The 14253-nt window shown below is 40.6% G+C and overlaps 1 protein-coding gene across 1 annotated transcript in view; it reads right to left on the bottom strand.

The window, feature by feature from the left end:
- SORBS1 (sorbin and SH3 domain containing 1) overlaps positions 1-10694 on the bottom strand; it is a gene marked incomplete at its 5' end in the record, with an annotated part of 69323 nt that extends 58629 nt beyond the window's left edge. The window contains 6 exons of the mRNA XM_029085899.1: positions 2090-2205; positions 2388-2414; positions 3926-4045; positions 7108-7203; positions 9325-9390; positions 10639-10694. Of these exons, the coding sequence (XP_028941732.1) occupies positions 2090-2205; positions 2388-2414; positions 3926-4045; positions 7108-7203; positions 9325-9390; positions 10639-10694 (481 nt within the window). The remainder of the gene's footprint in view (positions 1-2089; positions 2206-2387; positions 2415-3925; positions 4046-7107; positions 7204-9324; positions 9391-10638) is intronic.
- Positions 10695-14253: the final 3559 nt, after the last annotated feature.

Genomic DNA, 14253 nt, shown 5'->3' with positions numbered 1-14253 from the left:
CAAGCCCCTGCCTACACATTTCTCTCTCTGGGCTAAATAAATCTCAGTGCTGTATTGTTTAGAGGCCTGCGCAGCAACACCCACCATGCCCCTGGGAAAGCCCAAGTCAAGATTTAACATCCTGTCTAACTAAATCCAGGCTAATACCTATGTAACTAAGTACTTCCCAGTACAGGTGACATTTGAATCACAAAGTCAAATTCAGAGCGCTAGGCCATTTCTGCTGCATGTTAAATGCACTGCTGAAAAATGAATATTGCAAAGTTTCACCAGTGCTAACGAAAGTAGATATCATGTGAATACTGTAGCCTGCTACAGCTGGCTAAGTAATAAGACAGCACTTCTTCCTTCTAAAAGCTAGCTCTTGAATTCTTTTCAGGATTTTTTCAGTCCTGAAAATAATTTCAGGAAGAACAGAACAGTTAAAAGTTTCTTCAGGAACTGAGTTAATAAGAATTTGTCTCCAGAATCAAGATCACTAACAGATAAATTCTGCTTCTAGTAAATAATAAAAAAGCTTTAGTGTTTTTGGTACTTTGCAACATATAGGTTGCTAACTCCACAACTGCCTGCCAACTGCAACTCCAACTCAAATTACAGTGAATTTTTTCTAAAAGATGAATTGTTTTGAAGTAAAATAATTTAGCAATAGAGAGGTTTCATTTTATTTATTGTTTTGTTGCCAGCAGCTATAAACTACTGAAAAGAAGAGAACTAAAACACCCACCTAGTGAACAGTAGCTCCCTGCATTCTTGTAATTTAACCCTCTGGAGACTACGAAAGTAGGTTTTACATACACTCTGTTGTCATATCTTTATGGGCAAAGGCTGTCTAAACCACTGCTAAAATGGTCAAAACCAGAGAATGAAAATGCCTTAACAGCTTGCAAACATTCAAAATACCTCCTTTAAAACTCATCCACATATGACAGGTTGTGGCCAGCATCTATTCCTGTTACATGGATATAGACCTAGAATAGCTTCATAAAATTACAGCTGTTGTCCCAAAAATCTACTGTCCTCATGGTGCCCCTCTTTCCCCCACTTTCCTGATATGCAAGGGAGTGGAGAAGTGGGTTTGTAAGTGCTCCTTCTGAAGGGCTTCTACTTCTGGAACAGGCTCATTCCTTTTGATTCCTTAAGGGCAGTAGTTTTAGTCTGGAGACTTTTAAGTGCCACAGTATTTCCGTTTGTTAGCTGAAGCCTCACTTTACCACTACATAGTATTATCAGGAAATACTAATTCACCACCTGCAATTGCCGTTTTCCATTTTCTTCCATTTCAGCTTAGTTTGGACAGCAGCCCTTGAGACTTCTATAAGAAGTACTATGTGCATCAGCACACTCTGTTTGTCAACAAGATGAGGACTACAGGACAGCTGTAAGTATTGGGTAGTAAGTGACAGTAAATGAAAGCAACTGTGCCTTCTTCCACTTAGAATTTCAGGAACAGTGTTTGTTCTGTGACACTGCTATAGGTCCCTGATGAAGGGAGCAGTCACCCTGATGGCACATGGCTTTAAAGGGACTCTGTTTCATACAAGAAAGCAGTTTCTAACAAAGGATATCCTTTATCAGCTTTCAGATTGTTTCTGTGCAGACCGAAAGAAAAAGGATGAAGTTACACTTCTCTTGACAGACTGATTTCAACAATTCACCTTCAGGTACAAATAACCTTTCCCTTGTTGGCTTGTATCAGTTACAGCATTAAAACTGAAAGGCATTTCCCCAATACCTTGTTTTTAATGTAGGGTGTAACTCTGCTTTCAGCCTGCAGCAACCTCTAGGAAATAGATCAACATAAAAGACAAAACAGCAATAGATCACTACTTCACTTTTTTTCTTGCAAACAAATAGCGTTGTCCTTCTCCTTCATCCATCAAGAAAACACTGTGATGTGCCTGACACACAAGCTCCACAGCACTCTGCTGACATCAGCGTTGCTCCCATTTTAAAGGTAGGAAAAGCTGAAGCACAGCGACTTACCTAAGTTTGCAGCAAAACTTGGAGTTCAGCCCAGGACTCCTGACCATGAATCCAGTGCTTGAACCCAGAAGATCACCCTCAGGGTCACAGAAGAAAGGCTTACCTGTGGCTTGCTGTCTGAGGAAAGGTTCGGACGCACACTCCTATAACCCTTGGCAGCCAGAGAAGATGGTTGAGCATCCCCATTGGCATCAGTGTTAGATGACAGCTTCCAATCATCTATGAGGGGAATGAAAACTCGGATCACAGAGCATTCCCTCCAGCTCTAGGATGAGCAACAGGAGGAGACCCTTTTCTTCTTTCCCCCTAGTCCCGGCCCCCCCCCGCTTTTTTTTCCAGGCAACAAGAAATACTTCCAAGCAAGCAACAGAAGCAACAACACAAGCAGCCAATGTTTGTACCTGTTTCTGGGTTTTCTGGCTCCAGACCTAAGCGTTTCACAGAAAGGAGGGGTGGGAGAGGTGGGGGTGGAGTACAAGCAAAAAGGAAAGGAAAGGGGGGAAAAAAACCCCGTTACATTTACAGAAAACATGTATCAATTGAAGTTAAGAGTCAAGCTACTCCATTTCACACATAAAATGCTTTCTGACAGGGCTGCCTAATTACCATAGAGACCAGCCCTAAACATGATGCCCTCCTTGTTTCTGACCTTTGTAAACACAAAGCAATTCATTCAGAGCAATGAAGAAACAATTGTTCATTGACATTCTTATTTCAGAGGCAAAAAGGCAGCCCAGCTAGCTACTTTCTAAAGCTGCAGCTTGACATCCAGACAGCACAAATTACTGGAAATGTAGGGACCTCGTATTCAGCTATGACGCAGGCTATGAAGACATATCTATCCTTATCAATATCACTACATATTATTAACTGAGATAAGGGACTGCCAACAAATAGATCGGGTTTTGCAGAGTAAGTGTGCGTGCACCAAGCGAGTTATAAAATATTATGTCATGTTACAACCCAGTCCCTGCAGCTAGATGCATTGGTCTCATCACCTATTTACCCACTTCCCACTGGCCCCACCCCTCTACCCATTTTGCTGTTTCAGTTACATGCAAAAAGCTCTTCCAGCTCCAAAGTACATTTCATAAAGCGATTGAGAGAGTAAGCAAAGGAAGTATTAATGAGCTGATTTCCATAGTAATGGCCTCACTGCCATTTGGGCTGCTGGAAATTTATGAAGCCATCAACAGAAATGAGAGAGGCAATGGTGGGGGGTAAGAGTGAAGAAACAGAATGGCAAGCATGAAAAGAGGGTAGGTGATTGGTGGAGCAGAATGGGAGAAGACAGAGCAGAAAGCAGCACACTGGGGCTGGAATTAATGGAACTGCCCTTCCCCCAACAATACAGTCAGAAATTATGTATGCTTTGCTTTCAAGAGCAAGTTTGACCCCCTCCCCCTAACGGCATCTTCCCTTTGGGAGTTCATCCTCTCTGCCAGACCCACGACACTGGCTAGGTTTGTTATGCTTTGCCTGTCTCCTACAATTAAGTAATTACACATCTGCTATTGAAAGATGGCAGAGACACTGTCTGTCTGGGATGCTATCCCTGCTCCCTTGACAACCCAAGTGAATGCTACAGTGGCGACAGCACCACTAGGCCTCTTTCTCTTTCACCTCATGCCTGGGATAAAACGAGGTGACATGGGCCTGCCAGGAAGAAAAAGGAAAAAAAAATAAAATAAAATAAAATTGAGAGCTTTTGGCACTCCTGACAGCAAAAGGGAGCTGTAAACAAACTTAAGCCAATGAGTGACTGGTCATGAAATTGGCACTAGGAGAGAACGGGAGGCAGTCTCCCTCCTGTTTCTGGCTATGCTACAGGATTTCAGGCTTTAAATTGTAGCTAAAAAAATCAGCCCAAGACCCTGGACTGACCTCATTTGAGGTTATTGTGAATAACATGCTCCCAGTTAACCTTCTACCCACTTACTTTCAGGTTGCTCAGCATCCTGAGGACATGGTGAAGTGATATTCTGATTCTCTTCATAGGCTGAAGATGCCCGGAGGGTCACAGCTCCTTTTCCACTGCAGACTTTAGTGGGATCCGTTTCTACAGGAAATGCACATACACAGAGGAGACACATCCAGAGATGATACAAAGCTATTAGGAACCATCAGAGTTCTATGGAGTAAGGAGTAATTATAGCATGGCTGCCTCCAGGTGAATCAATCTAGTAATGTTTATGCAGATGAAGATTAGCTCTGGATTTAAAGCATTGAGAAATCAAAGCAGTTTCATATTCATGTAACTGACGAATGTAGAAGTTCTGAGTCAGTGTAATAGAGTTAAGAAAGGAGGAAAAAAGGATAAGTGTTTGAACCAAATTTCACAGGTCCATTCGCTTTATTTAGTTTTGTGTGGAGATATTGTACGAGCAAGGATATTCTACCATTACACCTGTGGCTCTTTTATATGGATGTTCCAGTGGTATAAATCAATGTGATTTGTTTGCTAAAGCCCTTAAAAATGCCTTTTGTGCAGGACTGAAAGAGAAAAAAAAAAAGTCTTACGACCACTGGAGGATAAAATCTTGTAACTATGCTTAATATGGTCTAAAAACAGGGCACTGCAAGCCATGTCCTTGCCATCTCCCCCCATTTCATGGCAGTGTTTCACCTTCTGACACAGGAACCCAAATCCCAAAAACTAGGAGATTTAACATATACCTATTCAGATCACCCTGTGAGCCAGAGACCAGATCATGCCAGCATCCTTGCTGAGGCCTGATTCAGCACAGCTTCTGGGCAGGCTTACCTTTGTGCATTTCAGTCCATGGATTTGGGTTTTTTCATTCTGTCATCCTATTAAGTAATAACAAACCAGTACTTCAAAGCTATCTTCCTCCCTCACTTTAAATCCTTCCAGAGAGTTGTTTCCTCCAAGATACCTATACAAACAATAAGCCTAAAGAGTCTCTTATTTATTCAAGCTACTTCCACAGGAAAACATATCACCTCCCTCTCTCATGCGCTATTACTGACCCTACAGCTGCCATCAGACTTCACTTTGACCTACATAAACAGAGGTGCTACTCCTACCACGATACCGTACAGGGAGCCTGAAGAAATACTGACCGTGTGCTGTGTTACACAAATGACAACATGATTTTTACTTTTATGGGGTGAAGATCATGCTATCACTGCACAGGGAGGGATGCAGCTCCCCTCTAGGAACTGTTATTATAATGAAAGTTATACCTTCAGACTGAACAGAGCAGGGCAAAAGCAGACAACAGCCCATGTCTGTGCAGATCAATATTCCTTGGCTGATTGCAGTAAGATAATGGCCCATTAAATCCACACCAGTATAGTGCCTATAGACCATGACAATGCCTCAGCTAGGGTTGCAAAACACACAAACCACAGCCAAAGTGGCCACAACATAGGGAAGCATCAATAGTGCCAGATGGACAGCAGTAAGGGGAAAGACTCAACAAATGTCAAACACTTGGCTCATATCAAAAGCCCTCTATGCTGGAATCCCCACAGTTCAAGCTTTTACGTGCGCTTCCAATGCTTTAGGGATTCCACAAAAAGCACAGCTTCAGATCCACGCTTAGGATCGGAGAAAGGATGGAATACATAGGAAATCAGAGGATATTTTCCTACAGTTCAGCCTTTAGTTAATTTAGGCAGCACTGAGGTAGCCTCTGTGAAGGGAAAGACTATCCACACAGACATGTCAAATGCTGCTTAACCCTTAAATCTACCACATTTGCACTCACATCATAGAACTGATCATGCCATAAGGTCACCCACGTGCCTGGTGAAATAGAAGTTGACTTCTCCGACTGATTTTTTCATGATCTAGATAGGGTCCGGATTCCTTTTGCCAGGAGCCCAGTTCTGGCTATTGTTCCCATCCACACGGCACAACAGGCAGTCCAAGGACTCTATGGACCCACTTTCAAACCAGAAGACAAAGGTCTAAGCTCTGGGACTCCAGTTTTGAGAGCACTGTAACTCTGAGGCATGGACACAGTGTTAGGAGTTCCAAGGCCTGATTTAGACATCCACAAAGAGTGCAGAGTAGCTGTTTTCCTATGCTCCTACACGTAGATTCCCTTCACAGGCACTGAAGAGAAATGGAAAAACTTACAGTTCACCATCCATAAGTGTCTCCATCATATTGGAGAAGAATCAAGTTTGGGAATCAAAGCAGTTGTTTGGGTTTTTTTTGTTTTGTTCTGTTGGTTTTTTTTTTTTTCATACAACATTTTAAACCTGTATGCTGAATCCAAACAGTAAGAATCAGAAAAAAAAAATGTTCTGAACTCAACAAAATTAAAATGCTTTGGAAGTTTTTGAAAATAAAATATTGTCAGACTATTTCAATCTGGGAGAGGAAAACAAATGCCTAAGATGTTGAATCTACAATTTAGATGAAATTATGGAAAACAAAAATCCTAATATCTCAGTATAGAAATCCAGCAGATAGTAATAAACATGACATTAGCACTGTACTAGTGCAACAGAGCACATGTGTGACAGATTAGGAGAGAGAAACAGTACCAGCTAGACTAGTCTGACTGTCCAAACCCAGCAAGATACAAAAATAACCTTGTACTTTTAGTGGGAAAACATGTGCTTGGGGAGGGGGTGACAGACAGCTTAACATCCTTATTTATCCATATAAAGATTATGTAAAGTCAGTGTACCTACAGAAAAATAAAACCATCCCACCAGTGTTGAATGATTTAACCTGTAAAATACCATCTCTGACATCCATTTACTTTCATAAAAACTTAAGATACACAGGGAACATTCTTTGGTTCATCAGGAGTTTGGTTCAAAATGAGGCTGTCATGACATTATTCAAGTATTAGCAGAAGAGCTTACAACGATCCCAGACTCAAGTAGACACAATTATGTCTGCAGAGGAGCAGCATAATTGAGAACAGTGTATTGTGCCATCAAGAGCTAACTTTATTATCTACTGATGAAATCTACAGCTCTGGAAACAGTGAGAAGAGGATGAAGCTGAAAGCTAGCCAAAGCGCGTGGGTGAAGCAGAGAGATACAGAGAGAGAGAGAGAGAGAGAGACAGAGAGAGAGAAGAGAGAAAATGATGGCCAACTAATGCATGGTGGGGGGGAGAAAGGAAGAAGATACCTGTAGGCAGCACTAGGTGAGGAGAACTTTTCAGTTTCTTCACAGGGATAATTTTAACGGCAGAAATAGTGCGTGTACATAAAGGGACGTCAACAGCTGCAAACACAAAAGTGTAAATGGCACATCCAAAAAGGGAAGAACAGAGTTTGGGAAGCATGCCACAAAATTTTCTCATGTACTTGGAGACACAAAAGAAGGAAATTTCAAATACAAAAGCAGTCCATGAAGCAGTGATGCAATCATTAAAAATATCCCTTCATTTGCCCTAATTCAGGACATGTCTGTTTTATGCAGCTCACAGAACTGCTTACTGAATTGACTAACTGCTGACTGCCACAATGCTGCAGGCGAAAAGAATCTGGAAGCATTAGTTTTTAGAAGCCATCAAAAAATTTTAGTGTAATCAATTAGCTGGGATACACTACATGCAAAAAAAAAAAAAAAAAATTAAGTTAACGTTAATATGGCTCAGTTAAAACAAAGTGAAAAAACAAGGATTGAAAGGTTGAGAGACGAACATTCAACTAGCCACATTACCTGAATTATGGATTTTATGGACATATTTTACAAGTTCAGCAACAGAAGGAAGTGAAACATGAAGCAACCTTGAAAACAGCCCCATGCCAAAGGGTAGCATCAAAATATCAATTTCAGAAAAAAAACATCCATTTGAACAGTGAATTGAGGAGATTTCTACTGGATTCCACCAGCTTGCACACTAATTATACTAGATGTAATAACATAGAGGAAAACCATACATAGCACCGTGCAAAATTCTAGCAATTGTTACAAAGCTGTCCAAAACAGCTGGTACTTTCTCTCTCAGACTCTCTATTGCAACTGATGTGGTATTTTTTAAAAAAAAAGGAGGGGTGGTGGTAAAAAAAGGCAAAGGCAAAACTACTCAGAGGTGAAGCTCAACAGGATCTGCCAAAATAAATACCGTGTAAATCATGGCTCCACCAGAATAACTTGAGTTGTGCTCTTGATTTCTGCAGAGCTAGGATTTTCTCCTTTAAAACCTCTTACCTTTCTGCATGTATTAACTAGAAAATGCTACTTATGCCTCCTCATATTCCATGCAATCTCTCTCAGGCTTGCAAAAATCAGGAGTAAGAGGAACCATGTTTCTAATACTTTACACAACAATACTGAGCACTGGGCCAGCTTGAGGGAGGCAATGACATCAGGGTAGTGTGTACACCCCCTCTTGTGGCAGATCTTTCTGGTCCCCAGAAAAACTAGAAAGCACAGACTTCATGAACCTAGAACAGGGCTCCCAAGCAAAAGGATGACAGAAGAGCTTGATAACATTTTTTCAAACGTCAAAATCATTAGTTTTTAATTTGATTGGATTGATTTTCTTTTTTTTTCTTTTTTTTTTTTCTTTTTTTATGAAAGAGGAACCCAAAACAAACCCTGTTCTCCTTGCTTCTCCCTGAGCACTGGATACACTGCAAATACAATAGATCCCAAATCCAAACAGTCTGTGGTTTAAGAAACAACCCTAATTCTGTTCTGCTCTGTAACTGCCTGAATTCATCCATCCACAATGAAGTCAAATACTAACCACTATTAAAAGGCATCAAAGGAAAAGAAAGGAAATGAAACCAGCAGAAAACCAACCCATACAACCACATACTTTCACCCTGCCAAAACACACACCAGCACTATACAATATTGAATGCTACAAAGCATACTGCAAACCTGCTAATGTTAATGTGAAAACTGGTTTGTTTCAATACATTTGGGTTTTAAATCACTGTTGCTAATGACAGATTTATTTTTTTAAAATTATTTTTTATTACTTAAATGCTCAGTTCCTGCCCTTTAATCTTGGGCTCAAACCTCCACCTCCCACCAAAGTTAACAGGATTCAGACATAGACACCCCCAAACCCATGCGGTCTAAACACACTAAGATACTGATTCACATGTGCTCACAAGTACAAGTAGTGAACAGCTTTCCTCAAAATAGCACTAAAAATATACAAAGAGGCAAATCCAACCTGCCACCTTTAAGAGACAAAGAACACTTGTTCAGCTAAGAAATGCTGCTGCTGCTGGCATGGTGCAGCACAAGGCTCTTCTTGTATCAGTCGCCAAGCAAAGTAAATTTGGAAACCCCTGCTGTAGTCAGTGTCCAAGGAAATCAACCACAGCACGCAGCTGACATGCAGGGGGAGCTGCAGAGATGTCTCTGAAGCTCATAACCCACCTTTTTCTTGTCCATTGCTGCTCAGCCCATTGACGACAGTTTTTGCAACATCAGTTTCTTCGTGTTCTGTAAAACAAATGGAGATGATGATTACTTCTGGATTAAAATATCTGCAACTGAATTTAACCTCTGCCTATAAGGGGGATGCCATGGGTCAGCACTATTTCATTGAGGAACTATGAAGTATTCCTACTACCTCAGGAGGTATTGCTTGGAGACACAAATCTGCCTTGGATGACACTCTTGTTTCTCCTTTCCCTTTGCTTAGTTGCATTTCAGCCTCTTTTAAACTGGGACTGTACCTGTTGCATATGGTATCCAGCTCAGTGATGAGATTTTCAAGAGAGATTTTTCAAGTCTGCAACATCCTTGGCTGACATCAATAAAACTCTCTTGTGAATTCAGAGAAACACAGAGCAAGGAAGTGCAAGAAAGGACCTCCAAGGGTCATCTAAAGCCATATTCCTGACCCATGGCAGAAACAAATCCACCTCAGTCACTGCTGACAAATGTTTGCCTAAAGAGTTCTGACAAACTTCCAGCATCACCCTGAAGCAACCTGTTCCAGTGCTTTACAACCTGGAAGCTTATCAATGCTTAAGCCGAATTCCCAGCTCATGTTTTTCAGACTCATTATCAGTCTCCTAGCTTTCCTCTGGACTCTCTCCAAATGGTTCACATTTTTCTCAAAATGTGGCGCTAAAAACTGGACACGATACTCCAAGCTGAGACTTGATAAGGTGCTAAAATCAAGTGGGAATATTATTCCACAGGCCCTACATATAGGCACTTCAGTATGGTATCTGCTTTGCTTTTCACTCTGATTTAGGCTGTTACACAGACAAGCCCAGAAGTTTTCCTCTTCCCAACCAGCCTCCATTTCCTTGTCCCTCATTTTCCTTTGAGCAGCTCATTTTTTGTATCCAGGCATCAAACTTTGTATTCACCCCTACTAAAACATATCAAATTCTTTTAGATAATTTTTTCAGGTAATCAGTAATTTTTAATTCTTGTATTCCAAAGTGAAAGAAGCTAAAGTGACCTAGTCCAGCTTAAAACGTTTCTAGTCATTTTTTTAGCATTATGGGCCAAACTGAAACAACAAACACGAAGCCAGGACACTTTTTACTATGAAGCTGTTCTGCCCTAGTAGTCAGATTCCCTGGGCTTTCAAGGGCTTTGACTCTTTTCTAGGAGGCAGAAGTAAAAAAAAAAAAAAAAAAAAAAAAAAAAAGTAATTGCATCAGAAACAGACAGGAATAGCAATAAAAAAAGAACGCCAATGAGGGCAAGTGGAAAACAACACAGACTTACCAGAGCTCATTGTGGCAGAGGGACTTGCCTTTTTAACTTCTGGATTTTGTTTATCTCTGTTGGAAGAGAAAAGTAGAATAGTTACTTTATGTTTCATATCTGCCCAGACAGCACTGGACATGATGCTGAACATTGATCATAGAAATCAAGGTAATAGTCATAGTTTCTTAAAAATATTTCGTTTCAAAACCCAAATGGATTTGTGTTAACCACCAGTTACATTTTTAACTGATAATTATCAGAAATTAAATAGTATTACTTTCATACTTTAAGACTAATCCTTAACGTTAAATTGTAAGATACCGCTTAAAGCCTATAAAGCCTAAGAGTCTATATGTGGCGAAGTACAAATCTGTATAGCTTCTAACATACAAAATGTGCATCACCTTTAAGAAAAAAATTATCTCAGTGAAACTATAAGCTTTAAGCTAAAACCCTCAAGTCAGATCATTGTCAGATTTCAAGGCAATTTGTTGCTCAGATCAAAGTTAGTCTCTCCTTTGAAAGATGTTACAATACAGAAGAGATATGTTTGTCGAAATGTATATTAACTTCTGCACCAATAATTTCCAGTCCTGCATTGCCACAGATATCTTCAGGATCAGACTCCACTAAGTGAAACTTTAAAATTAGAAGCTTTAATCCTCTTGCAGTGAAATTACCAAACCAAGAGAAAAACTCCAGATGGGGATCAGAGGAGAAAAGAAGTCAATTTTCACAGTCATGACAGTCTATGGAGGACAACTGTGGGGCCTATTCGTACCCAGTGCCCACTGGGTGTTTGCCAAGTTTGTCAGTGTTTGCCAAGATCTCTCAACTGTCTAAAGGTCCTATGTTGAATTACAAACACTTTAATTTTGTGTTCCAATTTCCCACCCCCCCCACCAAAAGTTATCAAGCAAGATTAAGTGTAACTCCAGCCAATTAATGGCTTCCATGACATGAACAGAAATAGGTATCTGAAGCTACGAAATCATGCATAAACAAAGACCCTAATCTGTGAAGTATAGGGAAAAATCACTCAGAGAAACAAGAAACTAAACATGGGAGTTGGAGATACTTGTTTTCCTGTTACATTGAACTGGAGGCAGCAGTGGGACATTGTAAGAGGTGGAAATTGCCTTCAGGGAACTGAATTTGCTCTCTTGTCTCAAGAGTCCCCATTCTTAACTAGCATTTGTTTCATACCAGCCAGAATATAATGAGTATATTCAACAGATACTCAAAAGGAAAGAAAGGAAAATTCAAAAAGCAAATATAGTAACAGATCAGTCTGTAAAACCAGCCAGTATCTGGGCTCTCCAGCATGCCACCCTAGCAACAGCTGCCAACACTTAATTTTTTAAATATTTTGTTCAATAAAATATCCACATATGATACACATCATCGGTTAGTGAAAGCTCAGCAGGATGCAGCCTAACTCCAAGCTGTCCCCAGTAAAACACAGTGTGAAGTGGAGGGAGCAGTCTAAAACCAGTCAACAATAAAAGTTGAGCTCAACTCAAAGGTCTGCTGCCCAACTTTGCCTGCCTATATAGTATCTGCTTTTTGTTTCTACCATTTCATATTAGCAGTAAGTACCATGAAATAGTAACGGCTGACAAAGCCTGAAAATTTAGATTAATATGTTTAATAATAATGTTCTTTCTGGGCTCTGTACGTTTCAGTTACAGAAAGATGCCTTAGTTCAAGCAAAGCAGAAAGAAAAAGGCTAAAATGCTAGGCTATCCAGGCTAATGAGGCTTGTGGCAATATCACACTCTACATATGGAAAACTGTTACAAGTGTCATGATTTTGGCTGGCATAGAGTTAATTTTCTTCCTAGTAGCTGGTACAGTGCTATGTTTTACATTTAGTATGAGAATAATGTTAATGACACACTGATGTTGCTAAGTAGTGCTTATCCTAAGGACTTTCAGTTTCCCATGCTATGCAAGCAAGGAGGTGCACAATAAGCTGGGAGGGTTCATGGCCAGGGCACTTGACCCAAACTAGCCAAAGAGATATTCCATACCATACGATGTCACGCTCAGTATATAAACTGGAGGGACTTGGCCAGGGGATCAATCATTGCTCGGAATTAAACCACCATGAGTTAAACTCACTGGTCAAATACAAGTCTCCATTCAGCTTTAGGATTAAAGCCATTCTGAAGCTGAAGAGGCTGCTGGCACCCAGAAGTTCTGACTCGGCATTGGCCCTCTCCATGGGCTTCATGCAAGTCAACAGAAAGTTTCTTCCATGCCAAGCATCCCCAAAAGGTTGCATGCTTTCTTCTGGTATACAATATAAAAAAGGCAGGGAGAAAAAAAAAATCTAGCATATTATCTTTTTGGGAGAGGAAAGAGGAAATACTAGCTCACGTGTCTGGACAAAGGCAAGGTCCACTGCTGCTGCAATTCCAGAACGACATAGGGCCCCTTCCACAACAGTGGTATCTGAGCAGTTAAACTTGTAACCCTGTGCCTTGTATTTTTAAAACTGTCTTATCTTTGTTTAGAAACAGTGACATTACAACTGCCATAAAACTCTTGATTTCAGTGATGTATTTTTGAATCAAGAGTCTTGATGTGGCTTATGGTGTGAAGCATTTGTCTTCATTGCATTAAGGAAAGCATTAAGGAAAGAATTCACACCAAAGAAAGTACAATTGTTTGGACTTAGAAGAACAACTTTTCAGAAGAAATTATTTGAGGTTAAAAATAAAGTGATAATTAAAGAAGTAAGTTTGCTAAAATTAAATGGAGGAGGTGTACAAACTCATTAGAACTAGATCTAGAAAAATTACTTCTCCACATACCCCCACACTTGCTGGCAATTACGGAATTCAATTAAAATAACAAGCATTCAGTGTTCTCTTACTGTGAAACTAATCAGCAGTATTCAAGCACTCAAATGGACATATACTTAATGCAGGTTAGAATACACAGAATGCATTTCAGTGTGCTTGGGGTGAGCATAACCAACCCTGAGCATCTGGCTTGGTGTAACTCCAGAAACTCCATTTAAAAGTTGATTTTGATCAGTGGAGGATCTATGTACAGATTTACTGCATGCAGGTAGAAATAACTGCTGTTTAGTTTGAGGAAACGATGGTGCGCGTTTGGAGCTAACATACTTCAGTGCCTTTTAGCATCAGGGCTACACTTATTCTACCTGTCTCCCACACGCTTAACCCAGACCACACACTGAAGTCCTATAAGACCTATCTTAGCCCTAAGGCTGCTCTTGGGACCAGATACACAGTCCAGCCAGATAGCACATCTGGCTCCACGGCGCCAGTATAGCAAACTGTTACCCTCTGTTACACTTGGGAAAGTACATGCTGTAAGTCAGTGTGCCATGGGTGTCTGGATAGCGCATCCTTAGACAGAGCAGTCCCTGTCAGTTGGCTAGACAGGCTGTCCGTGGGCTGTGGGAGCAGGTGGATCTGGAAGCATTTGCTGCTCCCAATTCCCCTCAAAAACTTCCTGTAGACACACATGCAAGTATGCATAGCAGCACTTCAAGGGAGCATTTCAAAGGGAACCAAAAATGAGATCCCTCATGTCAATATTGAAAAGAGAGAAACCAGTACTGACAAATCAGGCAAAACAAAACAAATTTTTATATAT

This window comes from Antrostomus carolinensis, unplaced genomic scaffold, assembly GCF_000700745.2.
Source record: "Antrostomus carolinensis isolate BGI_N321 unplaced genomic scaffold, ASM70074v2 scaffold18997, whole genome shotgun sequence".
Lineage (NCBI taxonomy): Eukaryota > Metazoa > Chordata > Aves > Caprimulgiformes > Caprimulgidae > Antrostomus > Antrostomus carolinensis.
The sequence above is the reverse complement of the archived record's forward strand: the minus strand, read 5'-3'. Positions and strand labels throughout refer to the sequence as shown.